This window comes from Manis javanica, chromosome 18 (assembly GCF_040802235.1).
Source record: "Manis javanica isolate MJ-LG chromosome 18, MJ_LKY, whole genome shotgun sequence".
NCBI classification, from domain to species: domain Eukaryota; kingdom Metazoa; phylum Chordata; class Mammalia; order Pholidota; family Manidae; genus Manis; species Manis javanica.
The window spans coordinates 23,222,761-23,237,973 of NC_133173.1; the positions used below are offsets into that span (position 1 = coordinate 23,222,761).

Here is a 15,213-nt window from a genome sequence, read left to right on the forward strand (position 1 = left end):
AGGGGGGACTCTAGTAAATGTAATGTTCCTTATGTAATTGTTGATTAATGACACCAAAAAAATTGCAACACTGAAAAAAAAGGTTACATGAGTGTAAAAAAAAAATAGTACTGCACAAAGCTGTAGACGTACTTTAGTTTAAAAATTTTTTAAGTTAGCTTTTTGGTATTGGCAAAGCAAATATTGAGGCTTCCTGTGTAGCCGATTTTTTTCCTGTTTCTTAAATTATGTGTTCTCCGTGTTTTAGAAAAAGGTGAGCCAATTTCCTCGAAGGTAGAATTTATGTTGAGATCATTTATTTCATTTTCAACATACATTTATTGAAAGTTAACAAAAGTATTTTTAAATATTAGTAATATCAGTTGTGAAAATTGTGTTAAAATTGAGAAAGAACAAGCTGGAGATTCTACGTCTTAAAGTGAGTTTAAAATTTGGATAGGTTATTTTCCGGATCTTCAGTTGGCTTAGCCATGAAATCCTTGAGGACTTTTGATCATCATTATAACTCCAATGCCTGCCACCTAATAGCTGCTCAGTGTATATTTACTGAGCAGGTGGCTGCATATAAATAACAGTAACAGCTGAGGTTAGAAGGTTGGGGGAGCGGGATCTTCCACGTGATTCCCTCTGAGAGGTAAGATGGGCAGGTTACCACCTGGCACTTGTCATCTCTGATTTGGGCATCTAGTTGAAGTGAAATCTAGCATGTTTTCTTATTTAGCTGTCTTTAAATCTCACCTTGCCTCATAACTAATCTTTGTGAATAAAAAAGAAAGTTATCTCTGTTTCAGGCTCTCCTGCCTGTGATTGACCAGGTGGGTACAGAGAGTAGGAGCAGAGTGTTACCAGTCTGAGAAGAGCAAAGCAACGCATTCCTTTCAGGACATTCACACTGATAACGCTGTTTTCAAACTGTAAGTCACATGAATTCATTCATTCATTCATTTAGTTTAGTGGCTGAAGGCTTGCTTTGTAATTTGATGGTTTTCAAAGTTTATGTTGCTTGTTGTCCTCCCCTCCTCCTCAACTCCTCCATCTCCCTTCCTCTACACAAACACGAATGCATGCTCCTGCGCGCGTGCACACACAACAGATGTAGTTCCATGAGTGAACAAAGAAAACAGATAACCTTAATTGTAGAAATTAAAAAATGATCGCTTCATGTGGGGGAAACCAGCACAAAGAACCAATGTCAGTCTTGAAGGAATTTAAAGAGTTTATTTTTGAAGATAGAACAGTAACTGACAAATTTTAGGATCCTGACTATAAATGAAATAAGTGCAAAGGAGAGAAAATGCCTGTGCACCAGAGCTGTTGGAGAAGTCTTTGTAGCACAGCTGGAAGTGTGATCGGGTCTTGAGTGAAGAGGCGGCTCTGACGTAGCAGGCAGGAGGACGGGATGACTGTGGTGTGTTCAGGCAGACATGACGCTTGTTTGCAGGGAGCCGTGATCCTGTGGGGGGAAGTGAAGGGGCAGCAGGATGTAACTTTCCAAAGCCACATTTGTAAGATCAACCCAAGTAGCCAAAAAAGGACTTTCTACTTTTGTGTGTTTATATAATGGATAAATGGATAAAAATAAACAAAGAGGGTAATACTTTACATAGCATCATGAAATTATATATAAAATAAATGTAGAGAAAATTTATATATAGGCATGGTAAAGTTAGGAACAATGCACTTTCCATAACCTTAGTATATAATGCGTAAGATTTCACTTAATCACTTCTTGACCTTATTGGTAGGGGTGGGATTCTTTCCCCATGACACCTGACACTGGGTAGATGAGACTAACAGCAGTTGTTACTTATACTTAGGCTGGAGAGAAGGCCACCACATACCACTCAGGACACTTGGGGGCTGCAGGGTGAAAAACTAGAGGCTGTGGCCATCCTGATCTGCAGTAACAAGAGTACAGGTGCCCCTTGGTTCCTACAGGAGGATGTGATTGGCTTGCTTTGATAATTCTCCAGTCTGGCAGGGCAGTAAAGCCTACTACTGAGGGATAAGCATGTTCCCCATGATAAGGAGGGTTGTTTGGCTTGGGATCTTATCCCTAGGAGCAGAGTGTGGAGGGAACCTGTGGTTTAAGGCCTTTGAAAGCACTCCCAGTTTTATCAGGTGTCAAGGCAGCACATACTATTGGGTCTTCATTTTAGACCTTACACCACATGTATGTAACTTACATTTAGTGAAAGTTAACACTAAGTGTTAGTAAATACTAGTAAATTAATAGTTACACATTTGGTATTTGAAAGCCAGGTTTATTTATGTAAGTAAAGTCTGAGTTTGGATTTGTGAGGCTGTCATACTGGGTTGAAATTGTAGATAAACCTGCCTTGTTTCTTGGTATCATCTCTGTAGATAACATAAGTTCCATTTTATTGATTCCAGAATATTTGGACTATGAGTTGGCTTGTTCTGTGTAGACCTTCACAAGGGAGCTTTATGAATATGGAGCTTTAAATAGTTGCTTCCTCAGGAGACCTTGCCTGATAATTAAGAACATTGTTTCATGATGATAATGGTTAGAGGAGGAGGAGGGTTTTACATTAAGGGATGCTTTCCTTAAGTTAGGTAACCCTGGAAGTTAGGTCACTGGAAGGATATACCTGCTGAGTGAGTGGCAGAAGTATTTGATAACAAGGTTTCTTTACTTCCATTTTCCCAAGACTTACTACTATTATCTTTGCATATTCACCTGTATATAGTATTACCAGCATACTTGAACAACTTTTTATAGTTCACAAATTTATAGACTGTCAAACAACGGTTACATTTTAGGATGCTGATCTAAATGATGCAGTAGTTTTCTACCTGTTAATGACTCTTAAGAAAAGGCCACTTTGCTTTTTAGGGCCTATTATATATGATCCTGTTCATCTGTATTAGCTCAGAAAACTGATTAAGACATATTTTGCAAATACTGGATAGCTAAGTGCACAGGATTAAAAACGGTGACCCATGTGTAGGAGCCCCGGAGGTGACAATGTGGTGAAGGAGACTGGCTTGTATACATAGATTAACAGTCGTTTAGGGTGTGGTGGGAACACCACAAGCATGCTTTTTGTTGCTGTAATCTTTTACAGCAACGTGTAGGAATAATGCTTGTCTCTTCTACCTCCCCTTCTCCCTGCATATGTTTTCATCTCTACAAACTGTCACAGTCAGCAAGCCTCTTCTATTCAGAATTAGTCCCAAGGCAAGCTGAAGTTAAGTTGAGGATTTTAAATTTAAAAATCAGCAGTGACCTTAGATTGTTTAGCTTCTTTTCTGCTTTGTTATCTGTTACGGTTGTTACTCATCCCAGGCCATGCACCTGAGCCTTTAAATTCTCTGCCTAGGATTTTTCTCAGTACATCATATTGTCTTAAGGCATTGGGGGATTGGGGATACTTTTCCAAATCCCAAGACATCAGCTCTGGAAAGGTTTCAAGTAGATGGCTGATCTCATCCATATTGTATGTGACTGATACTTAAAAAAACTCAGAGTACCTCCCTGACTTGAGTATCTTAATCTTCTTCCCATGTTTTAGTAGTATCTTGTCCTAGATTATGGGGTGACTATGCTTTTAGGCCTTGCTGGTGGTTTCTGTCTTGGCATCCGTGAAGCTCTTAAGCACTGCAGGATGTGTTTTAAAAACCTTGATATGGCAATGTCCAAAAATACACAGTATATACAAAAGGAGAGAGAACACTACAGTGAACCCTTATTGCCTAGCACCCATTGTTTAGTGACCCCCATTTTCTGCAAGTTTTGTTTTTTCAGAAATCTGATGGGAATTTCATATTTACCTGTGGTAAGCTTTTTCAGGTGTGTAAGTTAGCTGACTCAATGGCACACAGCAGTAAGCACTGATGATGGTGCTCACGAGTCTGTAGGCTAGCGGGAATGACTATTTTGCTCTGCATGTGGCAATGCCAGGGTGCAAAGAGGCAAGCAAAAGTGCAAGGGTCCTCTTTAGGTCTAGACTCAGAGTGGCACTATGTCACTTATGCTTACCTCCTACTGGGCCAAAACAAGCCACGTGGCCAGGCCCCAAAATCAGTGGGGTGGGGAAGACTTTTTCTCATGGAGATATTCCAGGAACCATGTGTGTCTCAACAGGCAAATCAAAACACTGGCCCTTTTCTTTTGTCTGAAATGTAAACTTAGTGTGTATACTGTTTATCATTATTATAATACATTATCACCCCTTATTTAACTTTCTTTTATCTGTCTCCCACTGAAGACCAAAAAATAACACTCTTTTCTAGCGAGCTTAGCATAACTCTTAGTGCACACAGTATATGTTCAGTAAATACTGTTTGAGTGGATGGATAGAGTAATTGAGGAGCCTGGTGGTTAGGAAGTGAAGTTGGTTTTGTGAAAGGCTAGGGTCTCAGACCTGAAGAATGGAAGAACGTGGCTAGTCAGTAAGTAGTATGAGTGGAGATCCTGACTGAATCACCAGTTAGTTCTAGGATTCAGTAGTTAAATTGTGGGACTAAAAGTCTCAAGATGTATCAGAAAGACATAACCAATCATAAACCTTGTTGCTGAATAATGTTTTTTCCTCTGTTTTTTACACTTTGTTTTATATTGTTCATTTGTCAGCAGTGCCCAGGGGTTGGCTCTTTGGGAAAAAATTTTCAGGCTTTGGTAAACCTCTCTTCCTGTCTGGTCTCATGGCTTGTCCCCTGTACCTCATGTTCTCTAAAAAGTGCACCACTGCCAGGACCACACCCCAGCCAGCTTCCCATAGCCAAACCCTGCCTGGCTTCTCATGACCACACCCCAGCCGACCCTCTTCACTGCACTCATGATCCTCTGCTGACAAAATGGTGTGAAATCTGCCTTCTCTATACACATCCCCAAATAGGCTAAATAAGAAATAAATATGTTTATATTTGCATAGATTTCTAAGAAGAAAATGTATGGGTAAGACAATTTTAAGTTTATCTGTATATATTATTCAAAAAGGATTTATTTGTGAAACTGGTAAATAAGCTAGGTTTGTATATTTTTATGCCTGATTTTAATTCTGTAGAATTTTTTTCTTATCAGCCAGTTTTTGTTACTGTTTACTATTGGCTAAGATGAAACATTTTATAATATGAAACCAGAGTTTATAAAACCAATTTAAATGTTTTATTTTTAATTTTTTCTAGTTCTAATGAGTTATCATTGATATACATTGTATTACATTAAGATATATATCATAATGATTATGTATGTATATGTAGCAAAATGGTCATTACAATAAGTTTAGTCAAAGTAAGTTTTTTCTTGTTATGAGAACTTTTAAAATCTCTCTTAGCTACATTATTAACTATAGTTACATGCTATACATTTTATCTGCAGAATTTATCTCATAACTGTAAGTTTATACCTTTTGACCAACTTCAGCCATTTCTCCCATTCCCCAACCTCTGCCTCTAGTAACCACCAGTCTGTTTTTTGGTTCTGTGAGTTTGGGTTCTACATATGGTTTTATATGATGATCCCATCTTTTGCCATAACTGGAAGAAATATAATGAGATTAGTGCTAAATGTAAATGTATTATCAGTAGCAGTAGTAATAACTTCTATGAGAATAGAAATGGAGTAAAATTTTGAATTGTGTATTATGAAAAGTTTTGAATTGTGTATGACTGTCGTGATCATTCTATGAAAATCTCATTTGTTTTGCATTGTTTAGATTTGAAGACTGCATCCTCCTGCCTCCAGCACCAGCAGTTTCTCTGTTCTATGATCAATGTGATTCACAGGAAATTCTTACATAATAAACGACATGAACCAGGGGCGTGGAAAATATGACTTTTATATTGGTCTGGGATTGGCTATGAGCTCCAGCATTTTCATTGGAGGGAGTTTCATTTTGAAAAAAAAAGGCCTTCTGCGTCTTGCCAGAAAAGGCTCCATGAGAGCAGGTAGGTTATGCCCTATGTGACTTTGAAATGACGTTAGTGTGTATTTATATTCTCAGGTTCTTTGATTTTCATTTCTAGTGATTATAGTCAAAACTTAAACTATGCAGGAGTTGTAAATGTTTACAGAGAATCAAACATCAGTTTTATAATGAGAAAAAAGTGAGAAGATGTCAAAATAAGTTAACTATTCACTGCTGCAATTGTCAAGGTTGAAATAGGGACCATTGCTGAATTAACATCCAGGCTTTTCTCTAATTTCATGTCTGCAGAGAAGGAAATGAGGGTCCATGAATAGGATCAGCATTTTATGGAAGGCAAGGGTCTTTTGCCTACAATTACAGAAGTTTAACTTTTATCTTAGATATTTTTCCTGTTGATCTCAAATGGCAGGAAGTAAAGATGGCAGGAAGTAAAGAGTGGACTTCCCTGGGTTTAAAAGTGCTTTTGAACTTTTGAAGGGTGATTTAGGTAGTTTTCCTAGAACCTACTGACAAATCACCAGACCCTGGGGATACCTGATACAGCAGAGCTCCACTCTGGCTTGGCTTGGCACATCCACAGCAGCTCCCAGCATTCTGTTACACTCTGGTCATGTTCCATCATTCTGCCTCTGCTTCAGTTCTAAGTCTGATTCTGACTTCATAGGAAGACCTACTTTGGCTATAAAAAATAATCACCTTATCCATCTTTTCCTGTGCCATCTCTTTGGCCACATCTAATCAGGCAATCTTAAAAGTCTGTACTGACATTCACTGGATAGAGGAGAAAGTATTGGCATATACTTCTTGAACAAGTATATTCCTCATTCTTGGTTCTAAGGCAGGTATTCTCATTGTCTCTGATAGATGTGCCTATCAAAGGGTTTGTTCTCATTGACTTTTTTTTCTTTTGGACAATGGCTTAAGTACTGATGCTTTCTGATTTTATTAGTTTGGTCTGGAGGAAAGTCGAGTGAAAGAGCAAGATGAGCCTCCAGCAGCCCCAGACTGAGCAGTGCTTAATCCTTTTATGTCTGGTCAGTATAGGACCCCCTTCTCCTCACCTATGTGGCTTATCCATTCTCAGACCAATTCATTTGAAGTTAGGCTACTAATTATTGGCTCATTTTCTTTATTTTGTTTATTGAAGCCAAGTTCACAAAAGAATAAAAAGGATAAATCCCCTTAAACAGTCATGAGGTAAGACTCTGAGCCTTCAAAATAGTCAAGATTAAATTATGTAAATACTTTCTGAGCTTAAAAGCAGTTGAAATAACAAAGACTGATTTGACTGTTCATTCAACAAGGATTGATTTAATTCCCTTATTCCAAAATACAGTACAAACCTAAACATTTTAACATTCTGATACATCCCCTTTTCTAAGATAATCATAAAATACTATTTAATAAATCCCCTTAAACAGTCATGAGGGAATCTTTATTCAAAGCAGTAATAATCAACATGAGATATTTTTTAATCTGCTATTACTAATAGTTGTCATAAATTTTATAAGAATCTGATAATCTTCCAAAGAAGTAAAGTATTTTTTCATTCACAGGTCAAGGTGGCCATGCATATCTTAAGGAATGGTTGTGGTGGGCTGGACTGCTATCAAGTATGTATAGAGAATATTCCAAGAAAATATTATAGCTGTATTTTGATTTTACATATACTATTACTTGCATATACTATTAGCATCATTACTAATATTACGAAGTACTATGACTAGCACATTTGAAAACTTTAAGTGAATCCTTTTGTTCATTAAAAAATGAACAAACCTCAAAATATGTAATATCTAAGCCTGTAAAAGTAATTTAGCAGTTTAATATTTATTGAATTTGAATGAGAAGACTTTCTTTTACCCATCTGATTAAATAAAACATTCTTGGTCTGATATACCTGTGTGTTTTAAAAAATTCTGCTCAGCTTGAGAAGGTGATTTTGAAAGTGAAAGATCATAGAACATACTCTGTTTTCAATTCCTCTCCCGCCAGGGATTTCCATTCCAAATTGGAAAGGAGGTATGCATTTGATAAGACCGTCCATGCTTACTTTGATGATTAGCTTTTAAAAGGTATATAGAAAAAATGATCCTTAAGACTCTGAGCCTTCAAAATAGTCAAGATTAAATTATGTAAATACTCCCTGAGCTTAAAAGCAGGTGAAATAACAAAGAGACTGATTTGACTGTTTATTCAACAAATATTTTGATCATTTCCTGTACACCAGGTATTGATCTAGGTGCTGGAGATAGACCAGTCAAACAAACAAGCAGAAAAATACCACATGAGACTTAATGTTCTAGATGGAAGACAAACAATAAACAAGATTAATTAAAATGTGTGTGTCAGTGATAAGTGCTAACATTTGCTAGAAGGAACGTAGGGAAGGGATGTGAATGAAGGATAGATAAGTTTAGATTTTAGATGGAGGGCCATGGCAGGCTACACTGAAAAGAGAATTATTTGAGTAAAAGACGCAAAGGAAGTGAGGGAGCTGGCTATGTGGATATTTGGGGGAAGAGCATTTTATGCAGGAGGTAACAATAGATGTGAAGGCCATGAGCTGGGACCATGCTTGGCCTGTGAAAGTGTGGTAGGCAGCCTCTAAGATAGCACACAAAGATCCTCAGCATCTTGGTATTCACACCTTTGTATAATCCCCTTGCACTGAATTAGTGCTGGCCCACTGTGATCAGAGTACCACAGAAGTGATGGAGTGTCACCTCTGAGGCTGTCGTCAGAGGCATTGCACTGTGCCTTGGTTGCTTGGATTGCGCACTGTGAGGGAAGGTAGCACTGCTGTGCTGTGAGGACACTCAGGTAGCTTGATTAGAGGTCCCCAGACTAGCTAATACCAGCTTGCCAAGCATGTAAGTGAGCCACCTTGGATGTGGGTCCTCAGTTCCAGTCCGTCCTTTAGTTGACTGTAGCCCCAGATTATATCTTGACTGCAATTTCTTGAAAAACCTAAGTGAGAAGGACCTGCTGATTTGGAGTCTTGGCTAACAGAAACTGTGAGAAACCATGAAGTCTTGACCAACAGAAAACATCTTTTGTTGTTTTAAGCTGCCAAAATTTGGGGTGCTTTGTGATGCACCACTGGATTACCAAAACCTCAGAAAACATTAAAAGGGGCAAGAGTAGTAAGGGAATGAATGTGAGGGGAAATAGAAAGGGGAAAGTTCAGAGAAGTAAAGAGGGTCTGGATCATGTGGGGCTTTATAGGTCAGAGAAAGGACTTCATTTTATGTTTGATAGGAAGTCATTGGAGACTTTGAGACATGATCTGACTTAGGTTTTAATAGCATCTCAGGCTTGCTGTATTGAGGTGGAGACTTCATTGGGGTAGAAACAGAAATCAGATAGAAGGCAGTTCTGCTAATCAGGTAAGAGGTGTTGATGGTATAGACCAGGATCCTGGCAGTGAGTGTGGTGGGAAGTGATAGAATTCTGAATGTGCTTTGAAGGTAGAACTGATACTGTTTGCTGAAAACAAGTTAAAAGGCTGGACAGGATATAAAAAGCATTCTCGTAAGTCATTAGAGGGCCAACATGATAGGGAAGAATTATGTAGCCAAGATCAAGATCATAGAGCTCAGAAGGATAAGCCGGAGACACTTGTGCCCTGAAGGTAATTGCCAGCTCCAGAGCAGGCAGCTGAGAGAGAGAGAGTGAGCCTTTGAATGGGACCAGTGCTGGTTGGAGTCAGTGCTGCCAGAAATGGGAACTACCACGGTTCTACATCTACTGTAGAGTTGATACTCTGCAAAGGCTGTACTTTGGCGGTGAGGTGGAGACTATGTAGTGTCGTCATTCCTGAGGGCTGGAGCATCTCTAGCCTGTTCCTGAACTGCTAGTGCTCTCTAACAGAATAATACAAAAGTTCTGTCTTGAAGATACATCATCCTGACCTTAAATCTTTTCTGTAAGTAATTTTAGAAATAAAATGTCAGGGGGTGAGAGAGAGAAACACATGAAATTAAGAAATTTTAGCAAAAAAAAAAAATTGATATAAATAACCTGACCTGACCCATAGGCTCTCCAGATAGTGGATGTATCGTGGCCATAAAATAAATGTGCTCACTGCAAAGAACTGTAGCTCTAGCAGTAAACTGGAAATTATAGAGGCATTTGCAGGTTTGCAAAAGAACTAAGGAAAAATTGCAAAATTGAAAATGCAGTAACAAAAATGGAATGAATTGGTTTAACAGTAGGTCAAGTGTGGCTGAACAGAGATTTGAATGAATTAGTGGTAGTTTGGAAGAAATTTTTTAAAATGAGGCAGAGACAGAAGGATGGAAAGTATGGGTAAGACTGTTAATGGAATTTAGAAGATTCAGTGAATGATTGGAGTCTTAGAATAAGAAGGGACAAAGAATGGAGCAGAAGCAGTGTTTGAAGGGGAAATGGCTAATTTTCCAAAACTGTCCCATTACCAAACCACAAATTCAAAACACCCAGCAACATCTATCTGAAAAAAGAACTATGTGAATCTGAAAAAAGAACACTGAACCCAGACGCATCATAGTAAAACTGACGAAAAACCAAACACAGAATATTTTTAAAGTAGTCAGATAAAACTCTTTGCTGAAATTGACCTAGAAAAGGTGAAGGTGGAGTAGCTAGGTAATATCACTAGGGTTTTGTAGATACAAATAGGATGTTATGAACATTTTATTCCAGTGAATATAAAAACTTAAGATAAAATAGCCAAATTTCTAGAAAAATAAGATCTGTCAAGACTGAAGAGAAAATAGAAAACTGGAATGCTCTTCTTCATACAGTTGAGTGTATAATTTAAAACCCTTTGCATATATTAAACTCTGGGCCTAGATGGTTTCATTAGCAGGTTCTACAGTCATTTAAAGATAAAATAATTGCAGTTGGGAAATCTAATAATAGTAAAAGGGGTATACATTCCCACCACTTTTCTTAAATAAACTTAATCCCAAAACCTGACTAGCATAGAATAAGGAAGGAAAAATACAGTGTAGTTTCACTCATGAATATATATGTAAAAATCCTAAGTAAAATAAATGTGCTTTTTGTATATCATGAGCTTTAGTCTAGAGATCCAAAATTGGTATGACTGAAAAACAAATCATTATTTACCATGTTAACAAGTTGAAGGAGAAAAATCATATGATCATTTCTGTAAAATTCAACAACTCTTTATGACTTAAAAAAAACCTTGCAAATAAGTAATTTATGTGAATTGCTTTAATATGATAAAGGGTTTCTAAGATAAACAGAGCCAGAACAATCACACAATAAACACCAAACTAGGGAAATACTGAAGGATTTGTTTTTGAAACTGGGAACAAACAAATGGTCTCTCATTGCTTTTTCAATATTTTACTGGAATTTCTAGCCAGTGCAGTAAAGCAGGGAGGAAAATTGGAGAATTAGAAAGGAATGTGTAAACTGTTACTATTTTCTTATTATATGACTGGGTATAAAAATTCCAAAGAATATACAGATAAATTATAAAATTAAGATTTAGTCCAAAATATATAAAGAGCTCACATGCCTCAACACCCAAAAAAGCAAATAACCCTATTGAAAATGGGCAGAGGATCTGAACAGACACTTCTCCAAAGAAGAAATTCAGATGGCCAACAGGCACATGAAAAGATGCTCCACATCGCTAATTATCAGAGAAATGTGAATTAAAACCACAATGAGATATCACCTCCCACCAGTTAGAATGGCCACCATCCAAAAAACAAGCAACAACAAATACTGGTGAGGATATGGAGAAAAGGGAACCCTCCTACACTGCTGGTGGGAATGTAAATTAGTTCAACCATTGTGGAAAGCAATATAGATGTTCCTCAAAAAATGAAAAATAGAAATACCATTTGACCTGGGAATTCAACTCCTAGGAATTTACCCTAAGAAAACACATAGATTCAAAAAGACTTGTGCACCCCTAGGTTTATTGCAGCACTATTTACTATAGCCAAGACATAGAAGCAATCTAAGTGTCCATCAGTAGATGAATGGATAAAGAGGTGGTACATATACGCAATGGAATGTTATTTAGCCATAAGAAGAAAACAAATCCTACCATTTGCAACAACATGGAGCTAGACGGTATTATGCTCAGTGAAATAAGTCAGGCAGAGAAAAGACAAGTACCAAATGATTTCATTCATCTGTGGAGTATAACAACAAAGGAAAAACTGAAGGAACAAAAGAGCAGCAGACTCACAGAACCCAAGAATGGACTAGCAGTTACCAAAGGGAAAGGGTTTGGGGAGAGTGGGTGGGAAGGGAAGGATAAGGGGACTAAGGGGTATTATCATCAGCACACATAATATAGGGGGGGCACAGGGAAGAAAGTATAGCACAGAGAAGACAAGTAGTGACTCTATAGCATCTTACTACACTGATGGACAGTGACTGTAATGGGGTATGTGGTGGGGACTTGATAATAGGGGGGAGTCTAGTAACCACAACGTTGCTCATGTGAAACCTGAACATAAGATTGTATATCAATGATACCTTAATAAAAAAAAATTAAGATTTAGCAAGGTTGTTGGGTACAGTCAACATATAAAACTTGGCTGTATTTCTACATATGAGAAACAATTAGAAAATGAAATGTTATATTAAAATCTGCATATAATTTTTAAGAACAGGAATTCATTATATATCTTACAAAATATGGGAAAGATTCTCATAGAGAAAACAAATTTTTACTGAAGAAAAGAAGAAAAGTAATTTTCATGGATTGAAAGATTCATTATTGTAAAGTTGTCATTTCTCTCCAAACTGACAGAAGAAAGGCTATTCCATCTAAAACCATAGGTGGTTCTGTGGTACATGATAAGTTAATTGAAAATTTGTATGGAAATACAAGAAAACCAAAAGAATGAGGTGAAAGGAATTGCTCCACTGGATGTCAAGACTTAGGAAGTCCCACGAATTAAGTCAGTACAGTATTATGCCAAGATAGAGGCATAGATCAAGAGGATAGAATGGGGAGCCCTGAAACAAACCTTGGACAGTATATTGGGACAAAGGTGGCACTGAAATAGGGAAATGTGTCTTTCAGTAAATACTGCTGTGCTGTAACAATCCATATGGAAAATAATGAAATTGGATTCCTACCTAACCATACATAAACATCAACTCTAGATAGTTCGTAAGCTTAAATGTGAAAGGACTTAAAGGATGAAAAGTCTTGAGAAAAATTTCTAGGCAGGTTCTATAGGAGCACTAGCCATAAAGGAGAGTATTTTAAAATTAAGAACTTTTGATGAGTTTAAGAGAACGAAAAGGCAAACCACAGAATATTTTTAAAAATTATATTTTTAACCCACAAAAAATTCATGTCCAAAATATGTAAAGAATTACCTCAAATCAGTAAATGAAAACAAACAGCCTAATAGGGAAAACTTGTGTAGCTACTTCATTAAAATGTTTCATTTGGTCAGTAAACACATGGAAAAGAGAAGTGAAAATTTAAGGTATAATAAAATAATCCTGTTCCCCATTAGCAGATTACCATACTTTTAAATCTGACAATACCAGGCATTGAGGAGTGTGGGACAATGGGAGCTTTCATACACTGCAAAGTGAAATTTGGCATAATTGTTTGTTAAAACTGTAGCCAAGTGTGATCCTTTTATTAGATCATATCCTTCCCCTACATAAGGTTCCCCAGTGGCTTCTCAACTCAGATGAATCTTATGAGGATTCACAAAGGTCCTGTACCATGTGGCCTTGGCTGGCTCTGACTCACAGTCCACTCTTCCCCTTGCTCCATCTGCTAGACCTGTCGGGGAGGGCGTTGTATATTTCTCTCTGTCCTTGGCCCTTGCGCAACAAGGAATTGAAAGGCAGAGACACAGTAGAGAAGCAAAGTGAAAGTTTTATTTAAAGTTATTTAAAGAGAGAAAAAGTGCAGCAGGCAACCTCAACAAGGAGAGGCGCCTTAAAAGGACAGAGAAAGTTTAAAGTTAAAAGGTTACATACTTAGAAACTGCGGGTGACCTCAAAGAGAGGAATGCCTGGAAAGGTTGGGGTTTCCCCTTTTAAGGATTCTTTAGGAATGTGACTAAAGGCTGGGGGTGCAGACGTGTTAAGTGGTCTTTGAATATTTAGAATTAACACAAGAAACTTCCTGCTCTGATTTCTCCCTGGGATACTGGTGTCTTGGTCTGGGAGCATGACAAACAAGACTGTCTGTCCATCCCCCAAGGTGGGCTGAGTTATTGTCTGTTTGTTAAAGAGTAAGTTAAGAATCTTACTTCTCAACTTCCTGGGTATTAAAGTGCAGTCTTTAAGATGGAATCCTTCCTGCCTTTTACTATTTTGTTCACGGCTGGGCCTACAGGCTAAATTAGGTCCCTCGGTTGCAAACTACTAGATTAGGGCCGAAGGAGAAAAAAAAACAGCATATAGGTAAAGTTAAAAAGTAAGCCAGGCCTGCATGATTTAACACAATAAAGACATAGGCTATGCTGAGGCACCCTCCTTTATCTGGGGAATATTCAAACATTCCAGGCCAAGTTGCTCCTGGCTTTTTGAGCTTTAACTGATTAACTCTGGATCTTTTTTAGTGGGCTTTTCCCTGGCCTTACTCTCATCCCACCCTGCTCATAATCTATTTTCCTGCCTATCAGAACCAGTGTGGTTTCCTTGTTATTACTCAGATATACCAGACATTGTCTTGACAAGGTTTCATATTCAGCTGTTCTCCCCGAGTGGGTTGTACTCTCCCCATATAGCTACAGATAAGTCCCTCACTTAACATTAGACTGGTTACTAGATTCCCGTGCCCGGCACCACCATCTGGACCTCAGCAGCACTCCATTCCTTTCCCTTGCTTTTTCTGCATAGCATGTTTAACCACTTGACATACATACTTTGTCTGTTTTCCCTCACTAAAATGTAAATTTTAGGAGAGCATTTATCTTTGTTTTGCTCCATGCAGTTATTTCCTGATCCTAAAACAGCATCTGGCATATAGTAAGTACCCAAGACTTACCTTTTGAATTGGTTTGGGTTTTTTAAAAAGCCCATGAAAAAGACTTGGGAGAAGTTCTGTCACACCAGTTTTAGCTGCTTTTGATTGGTTTCTGTTTGTTGTCATAGAATATAAATATCTATTAACATTTTTTTATTTAAAAAAACTATAAAGGCATAAATTAGATCTCATCAATTAAAATTATAGGTTTCTAATTGGTTTGGACTCTCTTCTAATATTGATAATTTTCAGGAGAACACTTATGGAAAGATGGGAGAAAACATGGAAATTACTAAATATAACTGAAAAAGTATATTTAAAAAATACATATATATGTAA

At 37.6% G+C, this 15,213-nt stretch overlaps 1 protein-coding gene across 4 annotated transcripts in view; it reads left to right on the forward strand.

Annotated features, from left to right (window-relative positions):
* The window catches only part of NIPA2 (NIPA magnesium transporter 2), a 44,816-nt gene that overhangs the window by 21,022 nt on the left and 8,581 nt on the right, over positions 1 to 15,213 (forward strand). For 2 of the 4 annotated variants that reach the window (XM_017660244.3, XM_017660245.3), the window contains 3 exons: positions 792 to 914; positions 5,682 to 5,913; positions 7,451 to 7,507. In XM_017660244.3, the coding sequence (XP_017515733.1) occupies positions 5,775 to 5,913; positions 7,451 to 7,507 (196 nt within the window). In that variant the 5' untranslated portion in view covers positions 792 to 914; positions 5,682 to 5,774. The remainder of the gene's footprint in view (positions 1 to 791; positions 915 to 5,681; positions 5,914 to 7,450; positions 7,508 to 15,213) is intronic. The other 2 variants (XM_017660246.3, XM_017660247.3) reach the window with 1 other exon arrangement.